Raw genomic sequence first — 20,983 nt, 5'->3', positions numbered from 1 at the left:
GGCCAGGGGCAAAAGAAAAAGCATGAGAAGTATGAAGGATGTGGGGATCTTGGTGGCTCTGGTGCCCCCTATCCATCTTCCCCCTGCGTTTAGCACTTGCAAACTGTGAATGAGCAATCAGTGTAGTGACACAGAGTCTGTACTAACATAGGTGGTGGGCCTGCAAGCTATGCGGAATGTGGATGGACTTGAAACAGCATCCCTGCACTTAAGTGGTGACTTGCTGCTTAATTTCCTTTACATCTTCCCCTTGTAATCAGAACACTCTCTGGGCCCACCTTCAAGCTTGTCAATTGTCTTTCCCACCAGTTGGGATATTACTTTCAATGCAGATACTGTGACCTTATTTGTTAGCTTGTCAGGATGCGACTTGAAATTGGGCTCAGCTCAGATACAATAATTGCTGTTTGCACGCAGGGCGATGCTGGTGAGATGCTCCCCATGAGGCCATCTGCTAACCTGTCTCAAATGTAATTTAATAGAAGTCAAATAAAATAAATCAAATTAAAGCATGCAGCTAATGCATGCAAGCTCTGAAATGAATTTGGATTACGAGCAGGCAGTAAGACTAAATAGTTGGTTTCTTCATCCGTGAAGAAAGCATGCTGAATAAGACAGAAAACAAAAATAATTGAAGGAGACCCTCTGATTTTGAGGTTGATGGGATGTTAGATGACAGGGGAAGCTTATTGATATAAGAAGTTTTTTGTTACTAGTGTATTCTTGTAGTTAGAAAACACGAGTTAGAAGTCTTTACAAACAATGTTGGTATAAGAAGCTTTGTTAGATGTAGCAGGAAGATAAATCATGTTTGCAGTGCTTGCTGTTAGCTCGTCACGACTACGATTTACAGGGATTTTCTTTTATTTAAATAAGTGTTTCCTTTAAAAGCATTCTGATAGTTTACAGAGCTGAAGATAAAGTGGCAGTGAATGCTCTGAAATAGAACCGTTTCATTGCAAGTGCTTCATTTCAGGTAAGGATTCGTTCAGACTGTGAAGAATGGCTGAGCTGCAGTGGAAGGATTCCTTGGCAACATAAATTGGAAAAGCTCTGCTAGGGAAATGTTGGGTTGAATATGCACCAGAATTGGAGAAACATGTCAGGCAGTATCAGCTTCACAAACCCATAGCGTAGTCTGCATAGTTTGTAGTAGATGTCAGAAATTCAAACTGATCAGCAGCCATCATTCATGCTGTTAAATTATTTGACAAAAAGAGCCTTCTGGAGTTCGTATTTGAAATAGAATATCACTTAATAAGATATGAATTAAAGAACAAAATGATCTCTTGTGTGAAAACTCCCACTTTAATGGTACACAGCATGGTATTAAGGAAAAGCAAGTGGATACTGGACATTGTGTTTGCTTGTATTAGTTTTCCTTCTGGAACTGATAAGACTATTTTGCAGCCTGACTCCTTTATTCAGGAATACCTTTATTCTAAGCTTTGTAGCAACTTCTAGGGGGGAAAAAATCTTTTGTTTTTTATTTTTCCTTTGCCCAACCTTCCTACCATCTTACACTTAAGAAGAAACAATTTTCCTCTGACTGGTAGTCTGTCTAGCTTGACATTCCACTCCTGTAGCGATTGATGTAGAAAGGCACGATTCATCAGAAATCACTTTGCTGGCATCCGAATGGAAGAACTTCCTCCTGATCTTATGGTGACTGCACAGTGTCTTGGCATACACATACCAGTTAAAATTTCCTCATGCTATCTATGTTACTGCAGTGGCAAGTCTTGCTCTACCTATCTTTCTGTCAAGTATGCTGAAGTTCTGATTATGCCATAGGATCTCATATGCCTGATCATCTTTAGGATATGCCAGTATTGCTTGGTTCTGAACCAAGGTTCATCTGTGTTCTCTTCCTTGGAAAATTAATGTTCTGTTCATTACCTAAACAGCTACTGAGAGCCTTTGATTTGAGAGTTTGAACACAAGTTGTTAAAAACTGCAGTATTTCCAGGTTGCTCTTTAGCCAGGAGAATACAGATTAAGACCAGCCACTGACATTAAACTGACATGTGTTCTCCTAAATGCTTTTTTTGGTGTGTGTGTGAGTGATGAAGTTGCATTAATCATGTTTTAGGTGCAAATATTAGCTTGTCCCATTTAATTCTTTATCAAGACAACACTACATATCTAGAAGTAGACTTGTCTAGGCTGAAGGATACATGAATCTGCACCACTGGAGGGTGGACAGTAGGACAGTCTGCCTAAAGATATTTCTGCATTGCTGTAGTGTTAAACCCTCCCAGTTCACCAGCCCAGTCAACCCCTTTTTGTATGTATATTGCAAGTATCACATTTCCTACAAGATGGAAAATGGCACAGCCTATGCCTTGACGCAAGATCTTTGGGCTGTTACCAGTTGTGCTCTCATGATGATCTCCCTGAAGGGCCTTCTGTGTTGTTCCCCTACTTTCATTGTGTTACTCAGCTCTATGAGTTCATCCAAGCTCTTGCTATTGAGATAAGATTAATTGTTAAGAATTGGAAGACAATTCTTGCTTATCAGTCTCCTTATATGAAAAGTGAGAATTCCTTTTGGGATATTCTAAAATATGGGATAGATTTGGACAGGTGTGTTTCCACAGATGAGGTCCCTTACTGAGAAGCTGTTGACACAGTGAAATGCTATAAGGTGTATTTTCTAGACTTTGTTTTCTTTCCTTTTTCTTTTCCTGTGAGATTTTTCAGGTGCAATAAGACACATAGGTTAATACTTTCCTAGCTTGCTAACTGCAGGAGAAATGCAAGATAATATTTTAAGAACCATTCCCTGCCAGAATATTTCTAGAGCAGTGGAGTGATAAATATCAAATCAAGTGAAGACCAAGAATTTAATTTTTCCCATCAGAGCCAATCTACGATGCTTTTTATCTTGACAAAAATTGATATTTTATCCCTTTGATAATGGGAGGCTCTGATTGCACTTCCTTTTAATATATTTTATTTCTTACAAGTCATTCCCTTAGGAAGACCTCAAGTCAAAGGCAGAGATGGATCTGTACCTCTTAAAGACACAACCCATGTTTAAAAATGAGCGCTGCTTTATGCTGCTGGTGGTATTAGGTGGGTTTTAAATCTTCTCATTACTACAGAATGTGTCTCACGTAAAGCAGAAGAGCTTGGAGGACTACACAACACAACTTGTTTCCCTGTTCAATTTGGATGATAGTCCCAGTGGTGAAAGAAATGCTGACAAATGCTCTGTTTTCCACACCCATCGTAGGGCCAACAGATATCATTGCAGGTCCCACACTGATCTTAGCTTCCTGTAGTAACAAAAACATTGGGCAAAACATTGAAGCATTCACACACTGTTCCTCTCCTGCCCAGATTCCCACAAGGAGCTTTTCCAGAAAAAATAAGGGCTTCAGAGGCGGATCCATAGGAATGAGTAAGAAAACAAATGCCTATCGGGTTATCTCTGTCCCCAGCTACTGTAAGGTTGTTATGTACAGAATGGCTTCTAGTGCTCTGGGCAACGTATATTTAATGCTAGCTTCTACTTCTCCACAGGGGAAACTCTTCATTATAATTCACTGATACTCAACTTCTGCAAAGTTTCTTCCAATTAACCCTGGCTTCACCGTAGTTTAGTACTCTCAGCAACTACTTTTGGTACGGTGCCTATTCTCATAGTGATGGCAGTGAAGGGCAAGGGGATATTGCACTGGGGTGAAGGCTGTCTCTCATAAGGAGAAGAAATGGGTTGAGGTGTTAGCGTGAGAGACATTTACTACTGGAGTGTGCCTTGGGGACATCCCATTGCGAGTGATCTCTGCTGCAGACTGTCCATCTGCTGCCCTTGATTTCTACAGAGAAGCTATTAATGACATCCACAGAGCTGGGGATGTGGCCCATGGGCAGCTTATGGCTCAGAATTCAAAGCTCTGATGCTCTGCCCTGTAGATGCAAAGTCAGCTTGATCCCTTTAGGGATCAGATATGCAGAGGTTTCTCTAGCTGAGAATGTCACAGAAAACGCAGAATTGTTGTTGTTCTCACAATATTGAAATATGCCCTGCACGTGAGATAGATGGGCTGCGAGCGAGTAGTGTATGTGTAGGATAAAATGCAAGAGTAAAGGGTGAAAATATTGCTGTTTTGAAGCTGAAACCTTATTAAAGTCCTGTCTGTCTGATTTGGGCAAATTCTTTCTAAAGTATCATGTGTCACCAAAATCCCATTAAACTGTCACATAAATTATCAGAGTTTCCTTTTCCCATCAGCATGGATTACCCAGGGAGATATTTTTATGACAATGGAGACTTTCTCAGCCTGCTCCTCCTGCCTGATTTCATTTCAGATGAAATCCTTCTCTCTGAAAATAGCCAGTGGATTTCATAGCTCTGTGGATTTCTTTGCTTTGCTGTGCAGCACTTATGTCCTGCCTATACCTTCTTTTACGTATGGGACAGTTTAGGGCAATGGTTCCATTGCTTTGCTCATGCTAAATGAGCTTTAGTGTTGTAGTCTATTTTATGGATCTCTTCTCCACTGTCTTCTGCATCTGCTGACTGCATCTTCTCTCAGCCCAGTGTTGTCATCCTATGAAAAACCCAGGAAGTGAAAGCCATAAATGCACCTAACTTGAAAATATTTCTCTTTTCTACTTGGCATGTCTCAAAGGTGTTTTGTTTCTGCAAGGCAATCTACGTTTTTCCCACTGGCTGAAAAACATATGGACTGATGGTTAGTAGTAGAAAATACATGCTAGTAGAAAATACTTGAGTACCTGCTGCTGTAGAAAAAGTTAAGGCTGTAATGCATGTGTTATGGAAACAGGAGATGATAGAGCCTTGCCTCCTTTTGACAGATCATCTAGAGCTCCCTGCATTGGCTATCTAGATGGAAGGACTCTTGGAGCTGTTATAGTTTTGCTTCTTGTTGTTTTCAAAGGGCAGGCTAAGATGTGCACAGGAGCTGGAAGCCTGTAGACTTAAGAATAATAGAGGGGCTTTGGGAGATAATTATTAATGAAGGAAATCCCAGTAGTAGTATTACCCCCAGTAGTTGTGCTACTCCATTCTTACAGTAGGAAGGCTGTTAGTAACAGAGCACACAATAGAGAAGTTTCCATAACTGTTTTCGATTTGTCTTTGGAAGAAGCCCAGATGTCAAAATATCATGATGAAATATTTCTGAGTAGTCACTAATTAGTGGCTAATGCTTAACGTGCATTTTAAGTGGCTGACATTAGGTAGTAAGCATTCACCTTGCATTGGAGAGATTAGAGGAGGTGGTTGAGGTTCTGTGTGAATTTGAGTAATGTATCCAGCCAATCTCAGGACACAAGAGTTGGTTTCAGAGGTATAGAGGGCATTCTTGGACCTAGTTTCTAACTGTATAGCTAGGATGACGTATGGGATAATAGACCTAGCACTGATGCTATTCTGAGCTCTGGGGTGGAGCATCTTGATAGAGAACTTTCATAAATGAGGGCTTGAAGGTAGTGTAAATATGAAGGCACACATGTGAATGCAGTCAAGTTACTATAGATTGGTTTAACAAATGGACAATAACTCCTTTTTTTTTTAACCTAGTCCTAGTGGGCAACTGATTTTCTCTTTTTATAGCATCCTTTTGCAATGTAAAGTTTATTTGCTTCTTCTCTGTTCATCTTTCTTTTTCTAGTTGAAAATCCATTTTCTCCAATTTTCTTCAAAGTTGTGACTCCCAAACATTTTATCATTCTTTAATGGCTTTTTCTTCAGTTTCCATTTTTGAACTTTGGTGGCCAGAGTAGACACAGTATTTCAGCACATTGTTTTTGTTCACTGAGTTGAGCAAAGTGGGAATTAAAATACCAGCGTTCCTTGTGTTAGCTGGGACATTGCCTGTTAGTGTGTCCCAGAAGGAGAGCTGTCATTTTTGGAACTTCTTTGCATCATCAACTCATCTGATATAATCCCCCAATTCTTTTTGGCAGTATTCCTTGCTAACCAGCTGTCCTCCATCTTAATTTTATTCCCTTGGAATCTGTCTCTGGATGTTGCTGCCAGGCTAGACTGAGAATGTGCAGCATACAATCATGGATGGGAATGTTCTTACCCTACAATAAATGCAAGGCAGTTTGTTTGTGATGAGTGCTTGTGAAGCTAATAGGGTAGCTGCACTTAATTTTGCAGCCTTAATTTTGAAGTTCAGTAGTATCTAGGTAGCTCAGAGGATTGGCAGAGTGAGATAGGATATGCCAATGAATGTTGAGTTGGCATATCTGGCTCGAAATGCAATGGCTGGAAGTTTCTGCTAGACTAATGCAGATGCACCTGCTTTAGATGGAGGTTTAGTTGAAAACTTAAACAATTTTCAGGGTTATAGTAGGCTTTCCACAGGTACAAGTATTGAAAACAAGACTTGTTTCCCTATCCTTTGCTAGAGATAAGCTTTTGTTTGAATAGGAATTAGTTCATGTGGGTGGTCTTTTGTTCCATCATATGGGAGGTCAGTCAAATGATGGTAGAATCTCCATCTGCCTTCAGAATTTGGGGTTTTGGAACGTGCCCAAAAATGGATTAAAGAACCTGGCATACCAATTTCCTGGAGTTAAGGGGGGAAAAAAACAACCCACAAAAACAAACAAGAATAACCAGCAGTAATAGGATGTCAAACTGCACCAAGGCTGGATGCTCTGTACCCGTATTCACCTCTGCAGTCATCTCTGATCATTCTGATTCAGAGGTGAGCGAATTCATAAAGCACATGCACAAAGGGAGGTTGCCAAGCAACTTGGAGCCTGGAACACCTCCACCAAGCTACGAAGGTAGAAAACAGCTAGCCAAGGCAATTTGTAACATTCACTTCTTTGCCATACATAACAGTGATAACGCGTGTGATATAAGTGTATTTAAGGGAGGGATGGCTCATTGATAATTCTGGAAAACAACAGTGGGCCCTGCTAGACTATGTAAGCTGCCTCTGCATTAAGATGTGTCTGTTTCAGCAGCATTAAGCCAAAAGCAGGGTCAGGAAGTAATGCTGTGGTAGGGAAAATGGGGAAGGAATGAATTACATCTTGCAGTAACTGAAAGAGTGGCAACTTGAGGAAAAGTTTTAGGAGAGGAAAGTGACTGACACAGATTCTGCCTCAGAGCAGTCTCATGTTTTCTGTGATCTCAGTTTTTGAAGTTGTTGTTTTTTGTTTTTTTGTTACCAATATACTTTAATATATTCGTTGTACATCACACCATATCCTGTCTTTGTCTGACTTTGCATAACTAGGCAGCCTTGGGCAGATCAGATGTATCCAGGGCAGGATGCAGACGTGACACACGCGGCAGAGCTACGTTTGGTGCTCTTTTTTACACATCATTTGACTCTCAGAATATGCTGTAGTGGTCACAGATAATTAAGTTTGGAGGCAGCGTTGGCTTTCTTGGTTTATCTCCTATGTCCTGGGGGTAAACCTGAACCTTTGATCTGTGCGGGGCTCATGATAAAGTCACGTTGTATTTAGGAATAAGGGGGGGAGGAAGCCTACGTTTTGTGGACCCTGGTTTGGTGGTAATAGGAAGATAGATATGCAGAGGCACAGCCAGAACAATTCCAGTCAAGACCTGGATCTAGGTTGAATTTGTCACATGCTATGTATATGATTCCCTTTGACTGCTAATAAAATCCTAGACTTGTATCATTTCAAAACCTTGTTCCCTTACAAATGCCATGTTCCCTTACAAATGTCCCAAATATCAGCTTGATGTTATTTAGAATTTTAACCTAGGTCAGGGCATCTGGAAGTGCATTTCATTTCCCTTCTGTGCCCCTCTTTAGAGGGGGGCACTGATTTGTTAATGGGGTTTCATTCTTTTATTTCAGATTGATCTTTTCCCCAACTGATGTCATGATTAGTAACTTCAAAGTCAGATAAAATAGAGAGGCAGATTCCTGCAACAGACAGGAGATTAAGCAACAAGTTAGCAGTACTGGAAGAACAAAGCTCTTATTTTCATGCATATATCCACAGTTAAAATGAATAAAGAGAAGGGAAGGTGGGAAGTAGATGATATGTTAGATTTATTACTCAAAGGGTTTTTGCTCAAAGTTTTCCAAGAGGCGTCGGTGATGCTTTAATCTCTCATCTCTGGTTTTGTTAGTGCCACGTTATATCCTGGCCATGTCAGAATGTAACACGGAGTAATGAGACAAGATCTGTTGGATGAGGCTTTATGTAGCATGAAAAGGTTCTTCTGCTCTCTCTTTTTATTATTTACATTCCCGGAGAAGGTTACGTGTCATGTGGGCTTTGCAGAGATAAATGGGTAACCTGAGCTTTCTGGCAGCTTCCCCAGAACTTGGGGAGGAGGATTCTGCTTAAGAATTGGCTTGGGGATTTTGAAGCATTGAGCTCAGTCCTGGGCCCTGAAGGAAGTATATAAGAACGTGCGTCTCAGTGTCCTGAGCAGGTGCAGTGTGGCACAAGGTGGTACCAAGGGGCTCAGGACTGAAATGGCACATCGGAACAGTAGGTGAGGCCCAGTGGAAATCAGCAGCACTGCAGTCGTGGGGCATAGTGAGTCAGGAATGAAGTGCAGAAATCTTGACTGATGCCTGCCAGTTGGTGTCCTGAGTGGGGCTGGCCTGCACTGCTGCCCGCTGCTGTCCCAAGTTCTAACGTTTATCATGGTTATTTAAAACCACTTCATGGCAGATGAATTACTGGATATGGTTAGAGATATAGGATCGAGTGACTCCTGCCTGTTAAAGAATCACATTTCTATTTCTCAGGTGTGTGAAGAGTAACAAGTGTTGTGACCGTATCACCATCTCTCTGTTAAGTGCTTGGTTAGTCTTCATGCTGGAGAGCACAGAGTTTGTCTGTGATGGTTTCTGCGGGGGGAGGGCAGATGCATAACAAGATCTGCAGTTTACCTGCTGGTATGTACCTTTGTTGCATCTCTCCTTTGGGTGAGGTGTTGGCATTGCAGATGTATCTGTCAGGGAGGGGCGCTTATAAAGGGAACTTTAAGTAGAATGGAGAGATTTTCCCACTTGGACCCTATGGGTCCACCATTTCCTGGAGTTTAAGATCAGGAAACTTTAGAAGCTTTTGTCACATTGAGTGTTAGGGGTGTATCAGTCTTGAGAAGAACAACTCACATCTCTGCTGGTCTCACAGTATCTTCAGTTAGCAGAATCATGGCAAACCTTACGTTTCTGAGATGAGAAAACCCTTTCTTATGGTTTCTTTTTCTCTTACATTAACTGAAGAAAGAATCTCTCAATTAACATGCTGCATGCTTTCCCAATGTATAGAAGAGACAAGAGTTGTTAAAGCTGTTTTCATCAATTGCAAGAGAACGTGTTTTATTTTGCTTTGTGCTATTTACAGCTGTTGTCCATTAGGAGTCCTCAAGAGCCTCATTCTCAGCTACGACAACATAGTCCCATAAGTTTAGCTCAGCAATGAGCCTGCAAAACAGCACTAAATCATGATGATGGGAGAAAGAAGAAAATGTTTGGACATAGCAAAATGCAACTGATGCCTTTGTGAAAAATAGTTTTTGCTTGTTGCTGCTTTAAAGCATTACTAAGGTAGATTGTAATGCACAGCATCTAGCTGGGGCAGAATGAGATTTTCTAATATATATATATATTTTTTTTAAAAAAAAGCAGAACAACTAGTATTTCTCTGGCTGAAGGGATCTTTTACAGTCCGTTGGGCACTTAAATATATACACCTCAATGAAAATATACTAATCTCAGGGTAAGGTGCAAGAATAATTAAAAAAAAAAATTAATATATGGATATTAAGTAGCAGAAGTTCCAGTTGCTTTACTGGAACGCAGTATGATTGCTTTATATGAATTTGAGTGGAGACTGGATATGCCCACTAAATGCTTAAGAATGGGGAGGGGTACAGGTGGAATTGTTTCCAAATCTGTCTACATCCCTGCAGAGGAGTTGGACCAGATGACCTTTAAGGGTCCCTTTCAACTCAAGAGATTCTGTGATTCTACCTCTGTTTTTCATGTTAATTGAGTAATGATTTGTAAAGCAGTTAGAAAACTGAAGGACAGCTTTGGGAGCTGAGCACACAGGAGCATAACTTGCTAAATCAGCGTTTGTTTACAAGGATACTCAGATGATGCCTTTGATTGTTTTCTGTCCCTTTACTAGAGAGCCTCTGCTCTGACAGAGCTGGAAAAAACATCATGGCATCCTTGTGATTCCGTGACAGATACTGGCTTCCACTACAGCAAATCTGTCAGGTTGACTTCTGACAGCGGCCTGAGATTGTGAACACTCACAAAAGGATAATTTTAAGACACATCATTGCTTTGTCCTTTTCTTTTATTCTCTGTGCCTGGCAGGTGTCTGCCTCTGTCTTCTTCCATTGCTTTGGCCCATCTGTGGATTTTGCTCAACACAGATGGGATCTTCAAAGAATCTGCTGTCAAATTTGGTCTTTTCTAAGCATATGTATACAGAGAGTTTTTGGAGATGTATAACTAGGCTGAATGCGGGTGCTTTTTCACAGGACTGGCAAATAACGTATCTGATAACAAGATAATTTTCTCTGCCAAATTGCAAGTCTACTTTGAAACAGGGGTTCATGAGAATTTATGAACTGGTTAGTAAGATTTTGTCTCTGAAACAAAAAGACGCCATCATATCTCTGCAGCTTCTGTGCATAACATCTTCATGCCTTTGCTTTGTTTTACAGACAATCGTCCTTATGTCTTTCTGATGGCTCGGGTTCACCCTGGTGAAAGCAATGCCAGCTGGGTAATGAAGGGAACCCTGGAGTTCCTTGTGAGCAGTGATCCCATTGCTGATCTCCTGAGGAAATGTTTCATTTTCAAGATTGTCCCCATGCTCAACCCTGATGGAGTCATCAATGGCAAGTGCGTTGTAGTAGCATGTTTATTGTGAGTTTTCACTGGGTTTGCCTGCAGGCTGTACTGCTGTACACCTAGCAGGTCTTGTCTTCAGTGTTTTGGGCCAGAATTCCCGTTGTCTTGTGTTTTATTCATCTTTTGATCAGTCCTATAAGGAGAATGTAAATCTTGGATATAGCTCAGTGTGCTGTCTCATACGTGTCAGATATTCATGGTTCTGTACCTGTGTGGGGCCCTACAGTGTCCCATCTGCCTGGGTGGAGTATTAGTGATAGCAGACAAATTGAATTTTACTTGCTGAATGGAGAACTATCTATTTTGCCAAATCAGCAGGGCAAACTTTATCTGCAAGCTGATATACCTGGGAATAACTGGCTTTAATTAATGCTTTATATAGCTTGAATGGGTGAAAGATATGTAAGGATCTATTAAATGCTCATATCTTTGTGGAAATGTTTCTATATAATGAAACTCCCTCCTTCTCCTACCTCCTTTTCCCTCTTCCCTCCCACATGCTTCTGAAGAGGTACCAAGTCTTTCTGGGCTTATGAATATACCAATTCCTTTTTGCATTTTTCAGAATTGCCTTTATGTTGCTCCTGCCCATCTGTACTAACGTGTTTTCCCAGGAATGGAAGAAGTCTTGCTATGTTGAAATGAAACAAAATAAGGATTGCCGTGCAGCTAGTGAGAGAGGAATTCCTCTGAGGGGTTGGCAAGTGCACTAAGATACGGTTTGCATGCACTTTGCTGGGAAAAAAAAAAAATCTACTGTCCCCAGGGACAGTGGAATTTGCTCATTTCATTGGGTATTTGTACAGTGATTGTGAGTTGTGGGCTGGTTATAAGACTTAATTGTCTCTGATGTAGAGGCAGGATGTTATGATCACGTAACAAGGGGGAGATTTGCTTCTTAACCTGCTAACGAGGGCTTGTAGGTTTCAGTAAGAACTGTTGCAAATCTTGTTGGAATGGGTTCTTAAACCTGGAGGCTGGTTTTAGACAAGCACCAAAACACATAGCACAATATGGAGGAACAATTTTTCTTAAACTACAATCATTCATCTGGTTTCAGATCAGGTTGTGCTGATCAAGTGCTGAAGAAACAGGAAAAAGACCCTAAGCAAAAACTTGAACTTATTTGGTCCTAATCTAATCCTTTTTGGTTTTGGGTGAGGACCTCAGCAGCGGGCAGCTTGGAGTGTTCTTAGCCTCTAATCTGTGACTATGAGCATAGTTTTTGTGTTGCTGTGTTCCCCAGGACATGAGTGTGTGTAGTTTGGGAGGGCTGTTCAGAGACGCTGGATGCTGCCCCTGAGTTTTGGAAGCTTCTGCTGGCACCAAATGCTTCCTTGATTCCTCCAGACAGCAGAAGCAAAAAATGAAAGACTGTGGCTTTCTGTTTTTCCTTTCACTCTGCTTAATTAAAGCTTCCAGCAGATGGAGGACTGGAGGGAACGTCTGACCTTTTTTCTCCAGCTGTCAGGAGAGAACGTAGTAGAGGAGAGGCCCCCAGGAGGGACATTATGGCTCTTGGTGACACTTGGGTGAGGGGTACTGTCTGAGCTCACATCATGTGGGAAGGTGTGGAGCTTCAACTGTAGTTAAACCTGGTGATGAGTGGAAAAGTTTGGTGTGGGATAGGAGCAGGGGAACAAGGGCTTGGCCATGGCTCTGTAGCTGAGCATGAAGCCTGGGGAAGGGAGAGAACCATTCCATTGTGCTCCAGTTTAAATGCTATGTTGTCAAGCCTCCTGTGGCTCTGTTGCTCTTACTTCTTCCCATGTGCTTTTCAGTGGATTGAAGTGCTCCTGCACTGAAGGAAAAGCTTTTTTTTCTTGGCCTAGAGATATTAACAGCTTTTTGGAGATAACTTTCAGTCCCTTACTGTCTGTGAGTGCATATGCAGCTTTCTTTGTCCTTTAATGTTCTACTTCATCCAGGTTTGAGTGCTGTATTAAATTCTGTTGTCTTTCAAATCACTGCCAATATTATGAGAGAAACTGTTTTCTGGGGAGAAGGGGGTCTGTCGGCCATTATTGACTAAGCAGTTGTAAGCAGGTCCACACTACTTATTTTTTACATCTCTACAAAACATTTCATGAAGCCACTTATTTGCCTTGAGATTTACAATCTCAATGAATATGTCAAATCCACTATCAAGGCTCTGTGCTGGACTCCGGAATACCTGTGTGTGGTGAGCAGTTGTTTTCATAAAATCATAGAGTCATTGTGTTGGAAAAGACCTCTGAGAACATGTAGTCCAACTGTCCATCTGCCACCCGCAGTGCCCAGTAAGCAACATCCCTTAGTGCCGCATCTCTACGTTTCTTGAGCACCTCCAGGGACAGTGACTCCAACTCCTGTCTGGGCAGCCTGTGCCACTGCATCACCACTCTTTTGGAGAAGTTGTTCCTGGTGTCCAACCTGAAGCTCCCCTAATGGCAACTTGAGGCCATTACCTGTCATTTTGTCCTGTCCTGTTTTATCTCTTGTTTTGAATTATCACTGATATCGAATCTTCGTGCTTTGGAAGTGCATCTTCTCTACTATCCATCCTTCTGTCATTTGGTATTAATCCTGCTCTAGTCTCATTACCTCAGTATCTTTATTTAAGAAAGGATTGGATTTTTTTCTGTTAGCAGTTCTTTTGAAGCTCCTCACTCTCTCCCTCCTCCCCAGTCCTGTGTGCTGGGGTATGCATAATGCTTCCCTGCCCGTCACAAAGATGAATGCCAGTGCACGGTTACAAAAGATTTCTTCCAGTAGCCCAGCTGTGCCCCTTCCCCATCTGGCTCCCTGCTGCAGGCACAGCTCAGTGGAAGAGTGCTCATCCCAGCAGGACACCGTGCAATCACACTTCGAGAGCCTTGTGCAGCAACAGGATGATCAGGGGCTTGGTATTTGCTTTGGTTAATGTGATCTGAAAGTTGCATGCAGAGAATGTTCCTCTGTCACAGATATGACGGCAGTAATGCGATTATGCTCTGACTGTGTGTGGCTGAGCTGGGAAACAGCCTTCCCTTTCACATCAGTCAGTGCTCTGAGAATCTATTCCTGTCTGTCAGCGATGGAGAGAGTTGAGTCCTGTTGCTGATGCTAAATGAAGGTTGTGGTGATGCAAGCATGTCTGTATGAGTAAGGTTGTCATCACATAAAAATATAAATCACTACCTAAAATCACATCTAATTTGAGTTTGTTCAATCCAGAGAGAACTGATGAGCAGTTGTGTTGCTGTGTGACTGTTCTCATAGAATCATTAAAGTTGAAAAAGAATTCTGTCATCTAATCCAACTGTCTCCCTACCACCAGTATTGCCCACTAAACCATGTCCCTAAGTACCACATCTCCATCTTTCTTGAACACCTTCTTAGATGGTGACTCCACTGCCTTCCTGGGCAGCCTTTGTTCCGTCCTGAACAACAGTCAGATGTAGGGTTTGTTAAATAATACTCAGCTGATCTGTTAATGGTTGTATATTTTAATATTAGACACTGCTTTTTATTAATTGGATCTTGTGAGTTGTCACACAGTGGCGTTTGACCACTGCTGGAGATGGGATGCTACCTCTGATAGACCTGTGTTCTGACCTGATATGTTATTTGTATATTTTTCTTCTTTACAAGGAAAAGTAGTCTTAATGTCCAAGAATGGTAGTATAAGATGGTCCAAAGCGACAGACATTAAACTACTAAAGAGAAAGTGTCCTTGTAGGTTGATTATTTTGCAAAGGCTGTTCTGTGAGAACCCAAGATAAGTATTGTTTGGTGTTAGGCTGACTGCTTTCTCTCATTCCTCTATCGCCTTTTTAAATTAAATCATGGTTAAACAGGCAAGCTATAGAAGAAATTCCACTCTACGCAGCGGTGGAGAATTCTTGAAGAAATGCAGCACTTTGATTAGGAAACTGCTATAAACTATACTGGGTGAGTGAGAGGCCTGTGCTTTGTTCCTGGCTCTGCTATTGATGAAGTATGTGACCTTGGGCATTTCCCCCTCCTTTTTTTTTTCCTGAGTTTTCTTCCTGGGAGAAGAACCTTCACACAGCTTGAAATGGAGTGAAATATATGGACTAGGAGCATTTTCTCTTCAATCTAGTTCTTCTGATTCATCCATTAAAACCAGGGTCAGGAAGGGAACTTGTAAAAGCTAAATTATGGCAGCACAAACAGTTTTTAACAAAGAAACACCAAACACTGTTGGCTGTCCACGCTGTTCCACATAAGCTCGTTACCACACAGTTGAGCAACAGGTTGCCTGTGCACCAACACTTGCCTATGCAATTGCATACCATCTTGTGATGTGCTCTTAGGCTGTCTTCTCTGTGCACCTGCTGCATACCCTCCTGTTAACAGCTTGTGTATACAGCCATTCCTCAGTGTCTGCTCACACCTGCATACCTTCTGCACACACGTACCTGGTGCTCCCACGCGTATGTTAATAGTCACAACGTGGTAGTCAGCATTTTGTGGGGATTTTTTTTTGGCTGGACTTCTTCAGAGACTGCAGTTTTATATCAATATTGCTATTTATTACCCCTAAATTTAGGGTTATTAATTATATCAGTATAACCTAATTTATATCACCATAAACAGCAATAATAAATAGTGCCAAATGCTAACGCGCAGCGCTTGCCAACTGTGCCGATGTTTAATGAGTGCTTCCCCCCCAACTTCCCAGAAGCATTAAATTAAAAATGATTCAGCCTTGCAAGATGATTGATCAAACAAGAGTTGGGAACTCCTAGATAAGTGCTTCTGATTTAAAAAAATATTTCATGCGTAGACTTCTCGTGCACTATCTGTCTATTTTGAGTCTCCAAAAGCCCTGAACTGCTCAATATCCAAGTTCTGGGTTCGTGTCTCTCTCCTACATTGCCACCTTCCTCCTTTTCCTTCACTCCCTTTCATGTTTCCTCTTCTCTTCTATCTACCCTTTTCTCACTCTTCTTTCTCTACTATTGAATCAAAGAAGCTTTTCAATGAGAGGAACTTGATGCGTTTTTATAAATGAATTAAACCGATCAATGGAGATGGGGGCCGGTGAGACTATTTTGGTAAAGGAAGATTAATTTTTTTTTGGAAGCTGCGTGATTTCTTCAAAGACATGGGGTAACCATAGTAGCAGTTAGAAAGAGGAAATCCTGATTTGCATTTTGGATTATAGCCATGGACTATTCTTTATCTGGTTTTAAAACACCCTGTTCCCTCCTGCACCTGCCCTCCTACATAGGCTGAGTAAGTTTTGCTGCTGCTTAAAGGTAAGGCAGATGAGCTGGGTTTTGTGTTTGTTTGTCTCTATTGATATCCACTCTCACTTTAGTAGGGCTGTTTGTTCCATCTTGTTTTACTTACAGGGCTTTGTTTATTGCCTCCTGGAATCCAGCAGAGAAAAGCTTTAACTCTTGACACTTAGTGAAATGGAGAGATAGAAATGTCCTCTGAAAACCCTTCCAGAACACATTTCCTTTGCGTGCTCTCAAAAGTTACAAAAAGGAAACTAGTAGTGTTCCCCACTTACTTTTTGCAACATGGGCCTTTTTGGTTTTTTTTTTTTTTTTTTTTGAAGGCTACTCTTAGGAAGAACAGAAGCAAGCTTGTCCCAATACCTAGAAGCGTTATTTATGCGTATAACTTTTATTTCCTCCTTTTTTCAATTTATTTTTTTTATTTATTATTGCACGCTCTCCTGCACTAAGGCATTTTGTTCTCCAGACAGTCAGAGGCAGAGCTGGACATGGACAACAAAAAAGCTAAGGGCTGCACTTGAGGAGTCACTTTATGACCCAGAACTTCATCCTTGAGAATGAAATCTTGAGGTGGTGGCACACAAAGCCGTGCAGCTGTAGATATTCCTCCCATCCTCCCCGTTCTTCTCTTGTCTGCTTCTCTCTGGTCAGAGGGTTGAAGAGGAGTTGAATTCTCAGAATCTAGTCTTGCATAACTAAATGGATGCTATGCACTTTGCAAACGCAATTTAAAGGCTCTCTCCGGACTACCAAATCTGTAATGTGTGTGTTTCTCTAAGACAGTGCAATGATGTAAGGAGGCTGGGAAAGGAATGTTTTCAAACTGTCATTAATGCATGGTGAGAGTGTATCTCTAGGAGTGAGGTACTCCAGGATTAGTGTGCTGCTCTTCTTGAGCAGACATGGGCCGTTTTGTATTTAGAAGCCCCCGTCTCTAAATTAGTACCACTATGCCAACAGTGGTTGTGTAGATGCGCGTGGAAAGCAAAGTGTACTTGCAAATTTTTGCAAAAGATTCATTCCTTACTCATTTAGAATGGCTGTGCTCTGAGCTGTGTGTTATAAGATGGTATATTTGCAAGCACTGACTCAGGACCTCAGAACAGATGAAAATGTCATGTCTGGGGAATGTTTGTGCTGCCTCTGGAATGTGGCTCTAGGAAGTGCTGTGAACTGTGGGTGAACTTTCTTTGAGTGGAATAGATGGTTCTTATCTAAGTGCTGCTCTGTTGCTTCAGGCGTTGCCTCGGCTGCCCCCATTAAAAGGGCAGTGATCCTGCACCAGTGGTGAGGTTGACTGGTGAACGTGCACTTCTTGTTGGGCAGCAGGGTCTTCTCAGCGGGCCATCCTGATCATTTTGGGTGCTTGTCTGCCACCTTTAGTTCTTCTAGTGAAATAGGGCTGAGACCACTTAAACTACTTCAAGGCAAGCAGCCTATTTGTTCCTGACAGGCTCAGCAGATTCCCTATAGCAGAGACCCATGATGTGGGAGATTAGGTCTATAGGACGAGATAATTGCGTCAAGTTACACAAGAGGAGGTTCAGGTTGGATATAAGGAAAAAAATTCTTTTTAGGAAGAGCGGTGATGCAGGTGGCACAGGCTGCCCAGGGATGTGCTGAAGTCACTGTCCCTGGATGTGTGCAGGAAATGTGGGGATGTGGCACTGAGGGATGTGTTCAGTGGGCATGGTGGGGATGGGTTGATAGTTTGGCTAGATGGTCTTTCCAACCTTAATGAGCCTGTGATTCTCTGAAATCTGGTTAGTACGTGAAGAGCATAAGACAAAATATGGGTGTATTATTCCTTACCTCTTTGCAAGCTCTCTGTTGGTGGACCCAGAACTGGAATCTGAACATCCACCAAACTCTTCTGAGTACGTCAGTGTGCTGTGGGAGGTGACCCAATTTCAGACAAAGCCCTTTGCCCTGTGCTAACGTGGCAGTCCATCCTTGGCTCTCTGTCGGCATCCAGCTATGCCCCAGGACTCCCTCTGACAGCACTTCTAATGCAGCATTGTTTATTCCTTCCTTTATCAGCTGGAGCTGTTGGGCCCCCTGAGTTATTAGATCTATTCGCTCATTGTCAGTGTTTCCTCCGTTGTAAATATGTCCCCATATGTCTCTGCTCCTGAGGAATATGCTTTCTCTTCTATTTACTGCTTTTCCCAAGCACCCACCTCCTCATTGCTCTATCCACCCAGTGGCCCAATAACAGCCATGGAGATAAATAAGCAACATAACTCTTCCTAGCTATTGTTATTGTTGTTGCCCTGCATAGTAATATATATAATAACAAGGAAACAAATCTTATTACTAAAGTAATTACAATAAATAAAAAGCTGAGAAGGGAGATGAAGGAAGGGTCTGTCAGGGGAGTGATTGCAGTAGGGGTTTTTAAAATTTAATTTACTCGAGATGTTCTTTGCCACTTTATTGATACCCTGCTGAGGGGGCTGCGACTAATTAGCAACCAGCTGTTGTTCTAACACACCCTCACCTAATTTATTGTTTTGTTGAGTCTCTAAAATAGGAGCCTGTCTGCTATCATTGTCTGTGGGACTCAGCACCAGTCTCATGTCAGCAGTTGGTTTTATTGCTTGGTGCTTCTGTTTTCTGAAAGCTGAGTAGCTGAAATTGTGGGTGCTTTGCTGCCCTTCCTTTTATTTTCCAGCACATTCCATGCACTTCCAGGAGGTAGGGCAGAAGAATACACTCAATCTATCGAATAATAAGAGCCTGTCCCAGAGTCCAGTGTAATAGCAAGGCCAACACAATGCTAGCTTTTGGTAAATTGCCCACAGGGCTGTGCCACTGTTTGTATGCTTTGGTAGAGACCCAAAAAAAAAAAAAAGACCTTATGGAGGAGGTCTGGCATAGACAGGGCCTAGGGTTTCTTAGTATCTAAAGTCTGTGACCTTGTTCTCTTGTCAGTATCCTATGAAAGTGCTGTACTTCTGTTGGCCCCGTATCAGCTGTCTTCTAAACATCCACAAAAACAAAGTAGTTAACGGTCATTTTAAGAACTGGAGGGACCAAATGCATTTTCTTGTTTCTTCAGGCTTCCGGTCACAAAAGCACACACAGTGTTTGCTCTGAAACAGTAAAAATACCCCCCATGAGCTGCGTGCAGCTCCCTTGATGCTTTCATACCCAGTCTGTTCTGATTATTCAAGGTTGCTTGGGAATTTCACTGCGAAGATCACTTGATATGGGCTCAATGATATTGATGTCCTGGACTACTAAACAATTCAGCTTTGAGCCTCAGAAATTATTCCATTTTAGATGACTACTACCTTGTATTTTCAAGTTAGTGTGAATATTAGATATGAACACAATGTTCCATGGGCTCTGAAAGGAATTATTTTTGTTCAGCATTCATGTCTAGACTCCTGATTGACAATGGGAGTTCATAATCAGATGTCTGCGCTCCTTTGACAGTTCTAGGAGCCAGGAGGCTGGTGTACAAAGCTAGCTTTTAGTAAAGTTAATGAGTTGATTGAATTATGTTCTTATTTGCATTAGTTTGAGTGTGTATGATTCTCTTTTGTTTGTTATTATGTTCATTTAAGTCCACTTTGTAATATATTATTCCCATAGCAATTGTGCCTGTGCTAGGATCTGTGCAGACAGGCAAGGAGCAGCTGGGCTAATGGATCTTTTCTGGAGGCTAATCCATTTTCTAATGATGCACTTTATGGAAGTTTTGTAGTCACTGCTTTCCTTCACTGTCGCTTCTTAGGATGGAGGAGGAATCTCACTGCTGTGACTTCTACAGCCAACTAATAAAGATTTGTGAGGTTCAGTATCATCAGTGCAGGGACTGGAGAACTCTGTAAGATGAGGAATTCCTTTATGCTTTCTTGAAATTTTCAGGATGCGTCTGCAAACCCTGATCCAGTTGGCCTCATAGGTAAACCTACAATGAGGTCTCACAAGATACTAACAAACGTGGATTTTTGCATCTGATTCCTGGTTGTAGTAGGCACGGAGTACTGATATAAATGTTGAACATATTGGGCAGAAGTTCATGTCACGAGGGGAAGGGCTAGTTTTGGTCACTCATCTCAAGATCAACTTGTCTTACCCAAGTTAATGCCTTTTGGAAGCTACAGATTCAGAGTTGGAGTTGTTATTCATGGGATGGGGAAAAAAGTCCACAAAATGAAATTGTAAAAACTTCACTTTTATAGATGCAATGAAGAATGTCCAATACTTTACTGCAATATCCACACTACCTGGAAAGCTGAAATTGCCTGGGAATGAAGGTTATTGTCTCTCATAATATACCTTCATATATTACTGTGTAATAAATCGAGCAGTATTTCTTTCACCCTGCAAACTGGACATCCCTGGAGTTCCAAGTGACATTTCAAATTTTATATGACCATTCAGCCCCTTTTAAGTATTAAAACACATCATTTTTTGTGATATATGCACAGAAGTTCTTTCTAAAAGCAAATGAATAAAACAATCTAGAGCTTAGTTATGCAAGGGCAGAGTTGCCTTACTGTGTGTTGGCTTCTAAATGTCTGTGTTTAGTTAGCTCTGTATTTTAGCTACTATTGTTCTTTAACATCTTTTTCTGTGTTTCTTTTCTGCTCCTCTTTGCCCTCTGTTTCATTTGAAAAACAGATTCAATTGAATAACAGCTGGCAAAGTACTGTAGTAGGAGAGCAGATATGTAACTGCCTTGGGTTGGAGAAATGGGCTGGCAATTGAAAAATGGTGTTTTTAAAAGTGGGACAAAGAGGCATATCGACAAAAATAAGCTTCATCTGGAAGCCTGTTTTTTTCAAAACTGCTTGTGCAAAAATGTGCCTAGAGAGGACAGGCTGAGGTTGAATAGTTCACTTATGTACATGGTTCATATGATTGCACGTG

General features: G+C 41.6%; 1 protein-coding gene across 1 annotated transcript in view; it reads left to right on the top strand.

Annotated features, from left to right (window-relative positions):
* Positions 1–20,983, top strand: part of AGBL1 (AGBL carboxypeptidase 1) — a 374,640-nt gene that overhangs the window by 91,605 nt on the left and 262,052 nt on the right. The window contains exon 18 of the mRNA XM_090149019.1: positions 10,676–10,856. Coding sequence (XP_090005145.1) covers positions 10,676–10,856 — 181 coding nt within the window. The remainder of the gene's footprint in view (positions 1–10,675; positions 10,857–20,983) is intronic.

This window comes from Phasianus colchicus, chromosome 12 (assembly GCF_987193195.1).
Source record: "Phasianus colchicus chromosome 12, bPhaCol1.hap1.1, whole genome shotgun sequence".
Taxonomy (NCBI): domain Eukaryota; kingdom Metazoa; phylum Chordata; class Aves; order Galliformes; family Phasianidae; genus Phasianus; species Phasianus colchicus.
Note: the sequence above shows the minus strand (reverse complement) of the source record. Positions and strands in the feature narration are given on the sequence as shown.